The sequence below is a fragment of the Colius striatus genome, chromosome 18 (assembly GCF_028858725.1).
Source record: "Colius striatus isolate bColStr4 chromosome 18, bColStr4.1.hap1, whole genome shotgun sequence".
NCBI lineage: Eukaryota > Metazoa > Chordata > Aves > Coliiformes > Coliidae > Colius > Colius striatus.
In genome coordinates, this window is record NC_084776.1 from 8,829,991 (window position 1) to 8,846,444 (window position 16,454).

At 42.2% G+C, this 16,454-nt stretch overlaps 1 protein-coding gene across 1 annotated transcript in view; it reads right to left on the minus strand.

Annotated features, from left to right (window-relative positions):
• DNAH9 (dynein axonemal heavy chain 9) overlaps positions 1-16,454 on the minus strand; it is a 190,041-nt gene that overhangs the window by 35,942 nt on the left and 137,645 nt on the right. The window contains exons 60-61 of the mRNA XM_062011180.1: positions 5,447-5,640; positions 1,038-1,186 (exon numbers count right to left, since the gene is read on the minus strand). Coding sequence (XP_061867164.1) covers positions 1,038-1,186; positions 5,447-5,640 — 343 coding nt within the window. The remainder of the gene's footprint in view (positions 1-1,037; positions 1,187-5,446; positions 5,641-16,454) is intronic.

The following is a 16,454-nucleotide window of genomic DNA, read 5'->3' on the forward strand; positions in this document are numbered from 1 at the left end:
CATGCAGACAGTGCACCCTTAATTCCTGACTTCTGCTAAAAACAGGCATTTCCATAGTAAAACAAGGAAAAGATTTGTCTTACAAGGCTTAGGAATCAGCTCTTGGTACAAGATTGGAAACAGATGGCCATAAGTAAAACAAACATCCAAACTCTTCCAGTTGCTCAAGCTCTCTGCTCAGCCCTGTTACAGCAATCCCCTGGGATATAGCTCTCACAGTATGGGAGACTTTCCTGTTTTCTTTCTCACCATCACTGCTGGCTGTCAACTTTGAACTCTGTTCACCAGTCAGAAGTGACCCCATTCCCAAACCTACTGCAATTGTCATGTTCAGGATGAAAATGGTAATCCTTCCACAGCGGGACTAAGACCCAGAGTACATTCTGTATGCAGGCAGCTTTAGAGAACAGGCACTCATTGCAGCAATCAGTGCACAACAAAATCACTGCACCTTACAGGAGCTCCTTTGGCTTTGAAGCCAGCCAACAGCACTCCATCCAACCATCCACGTCAGAATCGACTCAGGAAGGACGGGATTAAAAACTGGAAACTCTGTCACTAACCAGCAGACTGTAATAGGGAGCTGTTGCTTATTTTTAGCTATCATATAATACCAGGTTGGAAGGGACCTCAAGGATCATCTGTTCCAACTTTTCTTGGCAAAAGGCAAGCTCTGTCTGACAGCATATTAGAGATCTCTGATGTAAATTATAGGTTGTATGCAAGACCAACTCAGGAATCGTTGCAGTGTGAACCACACTGGGAATCCAGGCAATGCAGGAAAGAGACAAGTTCAATTTAAACTTTAGATGAGAATCCAAAAACCTCTAAGAAAAAGAAAATAAAGAATAAAAGCTGAAGAAACAATCACATCCCCTCACAATTATCTATTTTTAACAGATTACTCCATTATCTACAAAGAGACGGGGAAAGGGAAAAAAAACAACCCCACAACAGAACAAGAATGTTATGCCAAGATAATTACACAGAAGATAAAAAGCAATGCTGTGGTATGCCTAGAGACATGATTTATTTACCTTGTTTCTCCACATCCTTCAGTGGGTCGACTCCTGGAGACAGGATAAAAAACATCGGGGTTGCAGGTCCTGACTCCTCAAAGGTTGTTGCAAAATCCAGGGATCTCCCTACCACATATTTACTGCCAAGCTTTTCTTCTACAAAATCTCTGCCAGAAAGAAAATCATTTCACCAGTCTACTATTGTTCAGAAAAGACAGATTCCCTGCAAATAATGGAGTCATTCACTTTGATTTTGCTGATTCAAACAAATTAGAAACTAAATGAAAAACATGGGCATGAAATAATTGGAGAGAGGATCTGCAGGTTGGGCTGCTGGAGTTATCACTCAGTAGCAATGTTTGGCAGTTCTTACAGGGATAAAGGGACACATGGCACACTAATATCTGACAAACAAAGGAAGTGAAAAGGAGTAACAGTGGGACCTACCAGCCCAACACTGTGTTCAGAAGTTCAATACAAGTACTGGCTTGATTCTGACAAAAGTACCTTAGGATAGAAGAAATTATGTATAGAAAAAGGCCATGTACTTTTGTGACCAATACAGCCTTTGAAAGGAAACAGCATTCCTTTAGATATAGCCCCAGAAGTCACAAAAAGTCCAGGTGATTTACAAAATTACTTTGTTCTGGAAAGATAAAAGGGAAGAGGTCTGAGAATATCTAAGCACATGTAGCTCAAGCTCCACATGAGAAAGGAAAAATACACACAGGGAAAAATACAACCGAGTGAACAAGAACAAATTCATCTCCACAGCAGCTGCCTGAACAGAATACAGTGCATGGGAAAACATCCAGGATGAATTTTCCCAGGGTGAGCTTCCATAATCACTGCTTTTGGAAAAGAAGTTACAGTGGAAGTTTACTCAAAGGTAGAAATGTTATATTCAAACCCCAGGAATGAGTAGTTACTCTTCTAGAGTGGATATATGACTCAGGTCCTTTTAAAACCTCAGTACTACAGGGAAGAAAAACATCTGCCAGTTTTTACCTGGTAGATGATAGCAGAATAAGGCAGTCAAATCCTTTCTAAGAGTCCTGAGAGTCTCCTTCAAGGACTATTGAAAGGTAGTCGGAATAGAAATGTCTAAGGGATTGCAAAAGAAAAAGTTTCCACTTTGTTTGGTACCTCTTTCAAGTAGATTTTTCTGTTCTGGGTCAAGATTTGCTAAAGAACTGATGGGAAGCTTCAGTTCACAACAATTTTAAGAGTCCATATATCAGCATTCTTGTTTTACATCAAGTCTCAGCTCTACGAAATGATGCCTTGGAGATTCAGAAACACAACTGATGTGACTTTGGGACTTTGAAATGGACCACACATGCAGAAAACGAAAGCCTGCCCTCAGAGGCAGAACTGGAAGAGTGGCTACACTTGATGTCCTGAAAAAGAGATATTCAAAAGGGTGGTTTACATATAAGCAGTAGGATTTGAGAAATGGTGCCAAAAAAAAAGCAAGACAAATGTCTGCCTTGCAGCTTTTTCTAAGTTATACAAAGTCACAAATGCCTAAGATCTTTTTATCCATCTAAGTGCCATAACCATGGCTGAAGGTAACCATGGCTGAAGAGTCCTTAGTCATTCCACATTTGTTTAAAAGGTCTATCCCTCACAACAGAAGCACCAGTGCTTTTGGAAAGACTTCACTATGACCAATTTTACCTTGCTAGAAGCTGCTGGACTGATCTAACCTCATTGTGGTTGTCAAAGTATGGGAGCATAAGTTTTTGTGAGTAGCCCCTTGCTGATGTTCTTCAATGAGATTGAAGGGTGAAATGAGTATTTACTCTGGAAAATTCCTCTTCAGGAAATCAGTTCTTCATGAGAGAATAAAACATTGTGTGCAAATAGAAGAAGGGCTGAAAAACCTAACTTCCAAGACAGGGACATGCAAGAAGCCTGCACAGGAGTGGATAATTTTTAATACCAAAGGTCTTCCTAGAGCATCTTCATGGAGCTGGCACATATAACATGGGACATAAAGGGTATTGTAACTTTCTGAACAGCAGCTGGAAATAAGGTAGGGATGTTCTAGTGCACCTAAAATACCCGTAAGTCACTTGTGTTTATGCTAACAAGCTACTCCTAAAACACACTCCAATGACTTGTCAAGACTCTCAGAGCCATAGAAAGGTTAGGACTAGTAATGATGTCTGTTGATCACCAGCAATGTACTTAATGTTAGCAGATTTCACTGACGTACAGGAGGAAGAAATCTGCAAGTTGAGAACTGCAAATTAACTTGAGGCAGGTACCTAAACTGCAATGAATTCATTAACACACATATGGATCCTGACACTGGCTAAAGTAGGGATGTTGAGGCTGAAGGTCAGAGTATGCAGCTCTACAAGATCCCCTGCTTTTTGAAGGGTCACAAGCACAATACAACTTTGACAGTGCTTAGGAAAATGAGACACCAGATGGCCATAGCCTTCTTTGTGGTGGCTATCAGGAGTGCTAATTGCATTGAGCTCAACCCAAAGACCACTTTTCCTTCCTACATCAGAGTACTAGACTTCACTGACTGACATGAGGAGGTAAGATGAACAGACTCCTGTATTTTCCAGAGGTGGATCTCTTAGGAAAAGCAATTTCTTTATTAAGGGAATGGTATCTGCCTTTTAGTCAGACTGCTGTGTGAAGAAAGGTTTGAGGAGCATGATGCTATCAAGGAGGAACCAGGAAGACAATCGCATTTTGACTGTCACTGTTATCTCTAATAATTTCACATGTGCTTTTAGGGTATGAGATTTCCTTAAACAAAAGCTCTTCTTAAGCTTTTTGTGCCTAGTGTCTGACTATCCTGCATTTCAAGAAGGATGCCAGTCATAAACATCTACAAACAAAGCCTTGGGGAAGGTGCTGTGAACTGTTACTGTTTGCACATGTTTATGTTTCAACCTACTTATAGCTAAGAAACAAGACAAAAAAACACTCAAATACTTCTGTGCAAACTGAAAAGCTTGATGTGCCCAGACCCTAAAAATATCCAGCCAGGCTTCTGAACTTGGATTCCTTTACCTTTTCAAAAAAGAGAAATATGAAAGGTGCTGAAACTTTATGTTCTGGCTATTTTTGAGCTATGTGAGTAGTGTCACTTTGACTGAAAGAAACTAATTAAACTTGCTTAAATGAAATATGAACTTAAAAATTCAGAAAGACAAGAGCTTATTTTACTCAAACTAAACAACACCACAAAAAAACCCTTTTCAGCTGACAGAATACATGGAGAAGCCACCACTAAAAGAGTAGAAATGAAAAAGAGGATGTTTTAGGATGGTATGCTTATAATAAGTTGTAATATTGAATTAAATAAAACACAGTAGCATTGACCATAGCAAGATTCCACTCATTGGTTGCATTTTTTCCTGTGAATTTTAAAGCACAAACAGAAATGTAGTTCATACACTGAGTAATACAATCTGCTACATGCACCCATATACACACACATGCCAGATGGTGGAGCAACATAAAATATTTAAGAGGTAGAAATGTCAAATCATAGGCTACTAGGACAGAGGAGGAAAAAAACAAGTCCTAATGGAGGGAAAGACCTTTAGTTTCTCATGGAACAAGCATATTGTTATGCATAACTTCATAAAATTTAGACTCATCTGGTAATCTTCAATGTATAATTTACAACTTTCAGAACTCACATCACATAAATTTGGTGTTTTACAAGGTAAAAAAAAAGTCTCTATAATACTTGTAGGCTTTATTCACACACAGAGTCATACAGAATCTTAAGAGTTGGAAGGCACCTCGAAAGCTCACCCAGTGCAACTCCCTGCCAGAGGAGGACCACCTAAAGTAGGGCACAAAGGAACTTGTCCAGCTGGGTTTGAATGTCTCCAGAGAAGGAGACTCCACAGCCCATCTGGGCAGCCCCTGCCAGTGCTCCCTCACCTCAACAGGGAAGAAGTTTTTCCCTGTGTTTCTCTGGAACTTCTTATGTTCCAGCTTATACTTGTTGCCCCTTGTCCTATCATTCTTGTGCCTAAGGAAAAGCCACAAAGGATCTGGTAACTAAAATCACCACCAATGAACTCTACAAGTTGTATTGATCATTAAGAGACCCTAGCAGTTGTGCAAGACCTGTATGATGATGCCTGTTTCTGACTTGGCATGTCTGCTCATCAGTTCTAGTTATACCTCTCCATCACTACTCGTGATATTGGGGTTAGACCTCCCTAGGCAAGAAATTCCAACTGAATGAAACCTGTTGACTGTCTTGCAGAGTTCAGAGATGACTCTTTCAGAAGGTTACTGTATAGGAAACAATTCTGCAGAACTTGCATAATAAAGAAATCTAAACATATTCCCCAACTAATCCTGTTCCCTAGCAAACACAGCCCTCAAGTGCCTGCTAAGCCAGAGCACTAACAGAAACAGCAGAGCAGTGGCCTCACCTGACAGCGTAGGTCATGCGGTCGGGTCGGAGGGCTCTCATTATGCACAGGCGCTGCAGAGACGACTTGTTCTTCCATTCCTGGGGGAATTTCTCCTTTTCAGGACACTCAGATTCAACAAATTTCTTCCACCGCTTTGCAGACCCCTCAATATCACGATCCAGGTTTCTGAATTCCTCCATGGATGAGAGAGCCTGGAAAAATTCAAGGAAGGTCTTCAGAAGAACCATCCTACACACCTCTGAACCATTTTTCTATCGACTGCTCATGATTTGCTCCATCACAAAGGTCATAGCTGGAGCCTGGGAACCACAGCCATGGTCAGACTTTGTTCATTCTCCTTTTCTCAGCTCTGTTGTCAGCACATTGTCACAGGATCAGGAATCAACACAGCACATTTGCAGGGCCACAAGAAAGTATGACTGAGGATAGTCTCATACTTGAGGAAGGTCTTCTGAACTGAAACCTGCCTCAAGGCAGCTCTAACACCATGCTGCACATAACACAGTCTCTCCTGGTGCTCTCACCCACATCACTGGAAGGCCCTTCCCCACCTAGTGAAGCCACACAAACATCCAAGGCCTCCTCCCCTACAGCACAGCTGCTGAGACACAGCAGTTTGCAAGTGACAATACTGGAAAGGATGAAAGATTTTGGCATCACCTACAATGCAGGTCTCCATAACCCAAAGTGAGAAGAAATCTGCTCTCCTGTTTTGAAATCAGAACTAAAAAATCTCAAGTGACAAGGACTTGTTACTATCAGTTCTCCTGGAAATACCTGACTTGGGTGAGGGAAATTTGGGGAATTCTGAAGCCAGATCTGCCAGGAGAGCACGTTGCTGTCACTCCCAAGAGTTGCAAGTCTGCAAACAGTCTCCTTACTGCCTCAAAGGGGAAAGAGAATTGTGCATCAAAAATCACAACTGATGGGAAAAAATGTGCTTTTGTATCCAGGGTACTCATTATCCAAAGCTAAACAGAGACTCAGGCACATCACACGCACCAAAACTGGGGGGTTTTAAGGGATTTCATAGCTGGAATATTAATCATCTTCATCTTTATACACATGCAGTTACTTTTCTCTCCCTGTTCCCTCATGCATATATCACTCTTTCTGCATAGTCTGGTGTACACACTCTGAAATCACAACACAGATCTCACTCCACAGTCGTGGCCACAGAGCCACAAATTTCAATAAACGTAGTGCCAACTGTAAACAGGTGAATGCTTTCTTTGTACAAGCATGCATAGCATGCTGTGCCCCTGTAAAAATCAAATCACTCAGGTGCCAAATGCACAGAAAGATTAACTTTGCAGTGCTACAAGACTGCAGCAGAAATAGGTAGCTGAAAAACGCCCCAAAGAGCAGATAAGCACGGCAGTAAATAAATGAAAATGTAGCTAGATTTCATAGCTAGAAAGTGGCAACTATAAATGTTAATGCAGGGAAGTAAAGAATCCAAATTATCTCTCATGCAAGTGGTGGCAAAAAGTATTGCACAGCTTGTGAGGTTCTTCTGGATCTCAAGCAAAATTCTCGCTGAAACAAACATCTTCAGAGCATTTTGCATAATCTGAAGCTGTAAGCAGTTGAACATGAAGTGGAAAAGACAAGTGAAGTATAAAAGACAGTGAATGAGCTATTTTCTGTAGAAATGAAAGGACACATTCAGAGCAAAGCAGGAGCTCCTTGATGGGCAGAGGTGTTCTGCATCATTAATGCTCCAGCTCACATCCCAAACTGCTCCACTACACAAAGTAACTCAGAAAGCTCCTTGAAAAGTGCTCGTGTCACACCTTGTTCAGATCAACCGCAAATATACACACTTGCCAAAGGGCTTTAAAAGTCATGCAAATGCCCTGAAGAAGTGTTGAGAGCCTGCCTGGGATATCATGATGTTGCAAATGAGGTAGAAGACACTGAAGGCAATTCTGCTTTAAAAACTGCAGGAAAGTCAGGTTTTCCCTCTGGAGAGGCTTCCCAATAAGATGACAGTGTAAACCTGTGCTCTTTCTAATAGACGGGATTTAGTTAGAAGCCATACTTCAAAACAGAGAGGGAGGGAAGGGGAGGGAAGGGAAGGGAAGGGAAGGGAAGGGAAGGGAAGGGAAGGGAAGGGAAGGGAAGGGAAGGGAAGGGAAGGGAAGGATCAGAAGAATAACCTAATAATGAACAAGGTCACGGTTTTAGCAATGGGAATGCCCATAGATGACAAAGAAAGAGGTTGTAAAGCTGTTTCCAGTGGGTGCCACTGACCCAGGACATTTGTTGAATATATGCTCACAGCATCACAGAAGCAACGACTGGAAGAAACTTCTAGAAGACCAAGACTACAACCAGCCCTGTATCAGGTCATCCAAAAAGCTGATCTCTCAAATGAAGATCTCTCAGCTTCCCTGGGTACCCCATTGTAAAGCTGCACTATCCTGCTGCTAAAGAAGAGGGGTTTTGATATGAAAAGGTTTGGGGTTTTTTTTAATATGTTCAAACTGAACCTCCCACCTGCAATTTGTCACAGCTGATTCTTATTGCATTCACTGCCAATAACAAGGAGAGTTTGGCTCTCATAGCTGGGCAAATCCCTCCACTTTTCCTCACAGGCCATACATTCTAGGGCCAGAATTAGAGCTACAGGCAGAGAAAGACTCGTGGATGTTACTACAAATGCTTATGCAACAAATAAAGCCTTGCCAGAAGTCACAATCTCATTAATACCTCCACAACAAGCAAAGATAAGAGCAGAGTGCTTGCAATACCACCTAAGAGAAACAGCACAGACTGACTCAATTTGCCACCACTCATCTCCATGTCAACCTCCCAGGGATCCTGGTGAAGAAGGGTGTGAGCAAAGCAGTGATTCAACAGATGTTATTTCCATATGTGGATTAGTACTAACTTGGAGAAATGTCAGTAACAGAAGTACTTGCTCCAAATTTGCTGCCATATTCCATTTTCTGCAGAACACCAGAGCACAGAACACGAGAAGCTGAAACTCACAGCAGCAATGCCAAGTGTCCTGATCTGCCAAAACCTTGGCCTTGCAGCAATGAATATATTTGATGCACTCATATCTGAACACAATATGATGGCAAATGTAGCATTCAGTGGATTTATCAGTGCAAAAGCTTTTATAAAACATTCTTAAGGCTTTTGACTTTTAAGTGACTGGCTTAAAATACCACTTCAGAACTTTGATGGCTGCTGCTGCTTCGAGAAGTCTCTTGGTTGATGTTAACAAGGGAGACTGAAAATTTGCTTTCTTCTTACTAAATGACAGACATGTAATCAGAGATGATAGTCTCTCTCTCCCTGAACAACATATTGCAGGATCCAGAAAGCTCTAATTGCAAGTATAAAGTCTGTATTATATAAATTAACACTAACATTTCTATTAGTCAACAATTGTAATTGCATTTATTAGGAGTGATGGTGTTAATAAGAGATGCTGCTATGTAAAAGCCAGTGCAATGAAAGCTATCTCAATCAGTAATCTTTCTGTGAATATTAATTGCTTTTCAATACCCTTGCTGTGAAATTCTGCAAGAAACTCAGACCAACAATAATACATCACTGTTTCCAAGCAGTAGGAGCAGAAGCAGGAATGGTATACCAGGACAGCAGATGGGTGCTACACATCAACCTGTGTAGCATGGCTATTTTTGTCAACATAAGGAAGAAAACACTTGTCAATTAGAGTCCTTGTGGAAATTGAGAGAGACAAAATACATGGGTCAAAATCAAATATGATTAAAAGGGCTGAGGGACTCCAGCACCTCTCTTTGCAACACCTATTGTAATCACTTCTTTTAGCCAGAAACAGGAGGTTTTTGGCTTTTTGTCTCAAGACTTTACCAGCAAAACAGGTCTCTTCACACCATGTCAAGGCAAGGATCATTGTTTTCTCAGAGAAAAGGATTTCTCATTTGCTGAATCACAGACAATTTGTTTTATCACTCTGGGTTTTTTGACAGTTTCTTCTCTAAGTCAAAAACAGCTTTAAACTGGAGCTGGTATGTCAGCAGATCTGTGAATTTCACACATTCACAAATGCACAGCACTCTCTTTCCCCCCATAGTTGTAGGAAATACAATGTGTATCAGCCATTGGCTTTGAGAAAGAAATCCTAGTTGCCATCACAGAGCAACTACTGGTGTGCACACGAGGTGTCCTTACCATACAGCCCTTCAGACAGTCAGTGAGGGGAAAGGGGATCTCTGCAAAGAGACCACGTTTCTGGGGGCACAGGAAGAAGTCCCAGGCAGATGGGCACAATAAGGAGGTGATACACTCAGTTTCCTCTCATTAGTCTCTGCTTCCAGAGGGTGGGCTGAGTCTCTAGTGAAAAGAACAGTTTCAAAGGTCTGGAGTCATTGCTATTGCATATAGTTTATCTCCTAGTGCCAGAGACAACAAGCTTTTCTAAATTAGAGAAAATACTTGCTCTTCCCACTAAAGGTGGGAAGGACACCATCTGGTCAAAACTGGCTTCAAGTTTAGGCACAGCTTCAGAAGTTTTTATAAAATCTAAAGAAACGACCAAAAAAGAGAGATAATCTCTGTGTTTTCTTCCCCTGGGCTCTAAAGGCATTTATTCCTTAATTAAAAATAAAAATAGTTTCATATTTTCAAGTATTTCCATCATTTAAAACACTCTGCCCAGAGTCATCTGGTTTGAGAACAGCTCTGGGGCAAAGGAAGTCAAAACAGCACCTCATTACCACGCTCTGTACTGACATAAACAGTGTGGGAAATCACAGAATCTCAAGGGCTGGAAGGGACCTGGAAAGCTCATCCAGTGCAACCCCCCTGCCAGAGAAGGACCACCTAGAGTAGGGCACACAGGAACTCATCCAGCTGGGTTTGGGATGTCCCCAGAGAAGAAAATTCAACAGCAGCCCCTTCCAGTGCTCCCTCACCTCAACAGGGAAGAAATTCTTCCTTGTATTCCTTTGGAACCTCTTGTGTTCCTGTTTATACCCGTTGCCCCTTGTCCTATCATTGGTCATCATTGAGAAGAGCCTGGTTCCATCTTCCTGACGCTCACCCAATAACACAGTGCAAAAGTAAATCCAGTGCTGCCAGAGCAAGGTTCTACCACCCTTTTACCAAGTCCCCCAGCAGCCAGGAGATTCGGTTTAAAAAAGAAATAATGAAACTATAATTAAAGAAGAAGTGACTTCTACTTTTTTTTAAAGGTACCTTTACTTTTTGAGTCTTCAGGTTACACCTGATTCATACTTCCAGCCTCAGCTCCCTACAAATCTTGCTGTATAAATGCCAAAATAACCCTCCACTTAGAAAAAAAGAGATCTATAAAGAACACCCTGAGTATCAGATGTGTCTCTGTAAAAACATCACACAACTTGGCAACACTGGAAAGAAATTATATTTCATATGCTCACAAATCCTAACAGTTATTATTTCAGTTGTAAAGTTAAGGAGTTTGGTTTGATGAGTTATGTTGCACAGTTTTTAAGCAGAGAAGTCTCCACAAATAACAAGTTCACAGTGCTCAGCAGTTGTGCAACTGACTCAGAGACTGCCTTCTGGAAAGGCTATGACCCTTGCAGGAGCTGCAGAGGTTTCTGTGGGAGGGATTGCAAGCAATAGAACAAGAGGAAACAACCTCTTGTTGCACCAGGGGAGGTTCAGGCTGGATGTGAGGAGGAATTTCTTTGCTGACAGGGCTGTCAGGCATTGGAAGGGGCTGCCCAGGGAAGTGCTGGAGTCACCGTCCCTGGAGGGGTTTCAGAGCCAGGTGGATGTTATGCTGAGGGAAATGGGCTGGTGGTTGATGAGGCTGGGACAAAGGCTGCACTCCATGAGCTTAAAGGTCTCTTCCAGCTGAAACCATTCTATGATTCTATGACTGGCTTTTGGCAGGACAAGTCCACAGGCTAATGGTAGCTGGATGGGAATCATTCTCAGAGGTCAGGTGAGGTGTGCAGCAAAACTATCAAGGTTCAACTGAGAGTTTTGAAACACCAGCACCAGGATTAGATTCCAAGTCTAGAAACACTCCAGTAATTCAAAGTGCATTTTGCAGCTGTGCTTTGTCAATCTGAGGGACACAGGTTCCCAGGGAGGAATGGGAAAGCCCCAACAGAACTCAACTTCCCAGTTGTCTGTCTGTACATGGGCAGTTTGAAGAAGCTTATGTGTGAGCTTTTGCAACAGAGTGAAAGCAGAATGAACACCTGATGTTTGGGAACAACCTCATGCATTTTCAAAGCATCTTTCTAAAGGTCTTATGCTGTCCTTGTCACAGAATCACAGAGTCTCAAGGGCTGGAAGGGACCTCAAAAGCTCATCCAGTCCAACCCCCCTGCCAGAGCAGGAGCAGCTAGAGTAGGTCACACAGGAACTTGTGCACTGGGGGTTCTAATTATACAGAGTTCTGCAAACACAGTTTCTTTCCTTCGTTTACTGCAGGCAGCCCAAATGTCATCAGGAAAACCAGCATCCCCACAGCTGGAGAGACAGTTCCTGGAAGAATGGGAATGTCAAACCCGCATCTGACTTCAATTGATAGATCGGATCACTCAGGAAGCAGACGTATAGGAAGATTAATTACTCCATTTGAATACTACTGTTAACTAGAAGAATTAATGTAGGAAATGATGGATTATTTGCCATCTTTCCCATACTAAATTTTGGGTTGTATGACTCTTTCTCTGAAGGTGTTATTTTCTGTTTAGCTGCACTACTTAAATTATTCAGTTCATATGAAAAATCTCTACCTGAGGTAAAAATAAAGATATGATTGGTTTGCCAAACTTCAATCATGTCTCAACACAAAAACATGATTTTAATTCTCCTCATTTCTTTCATAAAAGCTGACTGACAAGCTCACTGCACTGTATGCCCTTGTCTTCATTCAAACTCCTCCTCGCTTTTTCCCCATGCTTAAATTATACTGGAGTTAAAAAGTATGCAGTGCCATGACCTGTCACTATACAAAAACAGCCTTGTGTTTATCTGTAGCATCTTTCCTAGAGCATCACAAAATGCAGACATCTGGCAGTTGGATGACAGAAGTGGTCTGAGGAGTCATGGGTTGGATCTTGATACCTTTTCTTGGAAAACTCACAGCAAACCATGGATCATAAATTAGAAAGCAATGGCTTCAGCACTCAAGTCTTTCCCGTTAGTGCATTCCTACAGACAGCTCCATGGCATAGGAAACATCAGCAACTGAAACGAGACTTAGTCATAATCTTTATATTCTAGTTGTTTATAACAGAATCCCAGCATGATGGGAGTTGGAAGGGCCCTGCAGAGCTCATCCAGCCCAAGCCCCTGCTATAGCAGGTTCCCTGCATCAGGGGCACAGGAACATGTCCAGGTGGGTTTGGAAACCTGCCAAGAAGGAGCCTCCACACCCTCCCTGGGCAGCCTGGGCCAGGCCTCTCTCACCCTTACAACAAAGTAGATTTTCCTTCTGTTTAAATGGAACTTTTGAAGTTCCAGCTTATGTCAATTACCCCTTGTCCTGTCACTGGAGACAACAGAAAAAAGTGCCACTCCATTCTCTTGACATGCAGCTTTTAAACACTTGTAAAGTCTTAATGAGATCCCCTCTCAGGCTTCTCTTCTCCAGGCTGAACAGCCCCAGGGTCCACAGCCTTTCCTCCTCACAGAAATATTCCAACCCCTGATCATCTCGGTGTCCCTGCACTGGCCTCTCTCCAGCAGTTCCCTGTCTCTTTTGAACTGGGGAAGCCAGAACTGGACACAGGACTTCAGGAAATGAGACACTGAGCTTCTTCCCTGAAAGCTGGTGCACTCAGGCCCCTGGCACAATCCCTGTTCATGATCAAAGAAAGCTGCTCAAACAACCTCAGTAACAGAAACTGCAATAAATCTGTGACAGTCCTTCATTATCCTCTGTCACAAAGATTTTCCAAATGTGTGGTGTGAGTCTTTGCTGCAGTACTTTGAGATGCACCCTGCTCTATCCTTCACTAATACAGAAAACCAGTTGCTTTTTAACCTCAGAGGATACTTTTTGAAGTTTATACCCTCTTGTCCCCTAAATCTTGAGGCCCTTCAGACATAACCCTTCCCCCTTTTTCTCTCTTCAATCTCTTCTCACATTCAGATTTTCATCTGACACTTCTCACTGCTTCCCTCTATCCTGTCTCTATAAGGTCCACATCTTTCTTTAAATGCAATACTCAAAGGTCAAACCAGACTCCAGCAGAGACTTGTACAACTCTGAGAGAAGCATAAAGCATGTCCCCATGGCTCTGTCAGACTGTATTCATTGCACAGGGATGCTCCTATTCAGGTACTGGCAATACTGTGGTCTCCTTATGCACATGGCAGGGATGATACATAGACCATGAGTGCTTCCACAAAAGGCCATCTCACACGTGCCTCAACACAGCAAAGCCTTGGTACTACCATCACTGGTTCCAGAGATCCCAGTGGAAATTCAGCTGAGCATTTCATCTTCAATCTTCACAGCTGTTCACATGAACCAACACTGCCATGCAAAGGAAACCTTTATGAGCTCTACCATGTTACAGAAATAAAGGAGCTCCAGGAGGTTCTTTATGGCAGATCTGTGCTTAAAAGGAAGAATGAGCCAAATACAAGCTTTCATTGCCTTTCCAAAAGCATCTTTCACATCTGGGTAGAGGATATCAAGTCCAAGTGGTTGTATGCCCTTAGTTGACAGCAGAGTTCAGCCATCAGACCTCTCTGCAGTCACTCCTGGGTCCACAGTCCACAGGCATCTTTTTTAAGGGAAGCAACAGGAATTCAAAAGATGTAAATGTGTTAAAATGTGTAATAAAGATACTTTTGATATCTGAGAGATATCTCAGATGAAGCAACAACTTCCTTTTCCTTCCATTTAGAAGGTGAAAGAACTTTTACACACAAAATGACCAGCTGACAGCAGACTTTGTGTCATCGGTGGATTGAGAGCGAAGGACAGAGGCTGACACTGCTACAAGAAGCATCCAGAACAACTCAATTTCCACCCCACAATCCAACCAACAAAGTATGTCTTTAAATATTTGATGTGATCAAAATCTCTGCTGTATTTCAGAGACATGTCAGATCCTTGGCCAGCAGGTTAAAAAAAGGGGAAAAAAAACCCAAGGTAAAACATTCTCAAGTAGTATTTATCTGAGACATTGGGAACATTTCTCAGCACTGGTGAGGACAGATGAATGTCCTCAGGAAACTTCTAGATGAGAGCAGATAAATGTACATTGAAGTGTCACAATCGATGTTTTCTATCAAAGATGCACTAAAAGGCTTGTACATCTGAAGAGTGGAGTTAATGGAAGATATTTAATTAAGTCTATGATTTTCTGGCATTATAATAGTTCTGAATGTACACAGAGGCTGCAAGCTGCAAGGATTTCATATCTGACCAGCCTGATCAAAGGACTTTGCTTATGCACAAAGAGCACAAGATGAGCAGCAGATGAATCTCTGACAAGAATGAGAAATTTCAGTGTCTAAAAAGCACAGAAAGTGGAAGCTGGAAGAGAGATTTCTGTTCTTTTGTTTAAAAAAACCCTAAAATCCAGTTTCCTTAAATGTAAAAGATATGATTTGGTATTTTATCTCCTAAGCCACACACGCAATCTTATCATCTGCATGCTGCAAAATGATAAATATGGAGTTAATATACTACTTTGTCTACTGCTGTTCTCCTCCTCGAAAGCTGAATTCAGTATTTAGAGCTCATTATTCAACATCACATTTATTAAACAATGCCCTTTCAGTAGCTTTTTCATATCTACATAATGAAAATTCTTCCTCTTCAGAAAAAGATGAGGGAAATGATTGGGATGAAGAAGTAATCCAAGCTGGCCAGGTGTATTCTTGCTGTGTATTAACTAGCTTCCCTCATCCTATGGGACACATCTGCATTCAGCAAAGAAGAGGAGCTGCAGAAAATATCACAAAGAAAATCAGCCTTGGGAAATGCATATCTGTGCAAAGGAGATGAGAGCTGCCTGCACCCAGCCAGTGGGAACAGGCTGCTGTGCTGAGAGCTGGATGCACATAGAGTTAGTTAGGGATTGCAGCTCTGCAGGAGGCACAAGGTCGTGAGGAAACATGGGCACAGGTCCCCAGGAAGGTCAAGGAGCTGGAGAAGTGGAGCACAGGAGAATCTGACAGCACAGATCACTGGGGTCACAGGAAAATCCATTCCCCCAGCTGGTCTCAGTGGCCTGAGAACCACTCTCATCTTAGAAAAGGGCTAGTTTTGACCAAGGCAACCATGAAAATGAAGACTGTAAAGGCAGGACCACTGGCCTTATTAGTAGTGGTGAAGCTCAAGAAGAGCCCAGCTTGTGCCAGTCCATATGAACTTCCCTAGGCAAATACAAACTGCTCTGCTAAAGCCTTGAGAAACACAAGCATGGTATTTTGGCACTGGGCACTGATGCATAACTCTGTATTGTGAGAGGCTTTGCCTAAGCTAATTAAGCCCTACTGAAGGGTCAATTGTCTTAGCTCAGGACTCAAACCACACTCATGCATCTATAAAGCTGTTCCAGAGTAAGGTTATCCCAGACTATGGGTAGAAGGAGTTTCTATCTGCCTACCTCAGGCCCCAGCATACCTATGCAGTGAGAAGAAGGCACATGCTTTTTTTCTTGCATACTGATGTGCTCCTGAATCTGTGGCTACAGAAGAGACCCAGGCATGAACTCACCATGAGACACACAGTTTTCTAGTATCTTGCTAGCTCACATTTAACTTTGCTTGCTCTCAGAAAATGCCTGAACATAGCCTAGAGGTAGGACATGTAGAGACTGCCCACATATTACATGATGTTTCTCTGGTTTGGAAGGTGCTGGGAATTTCACAGTGTGGATTCAGCTGCTACCAGGGCCAGAAAACTACTGCTATGCCATTTTACTTTTGAATCTAGATCTAGTTTGGAAGACTCAACAACCATAAAACCCAATGATGTCATTTATATATCCATGCTCAGAGCAGAACTATGACATGAGCTCTCTGTCAGCCCTGG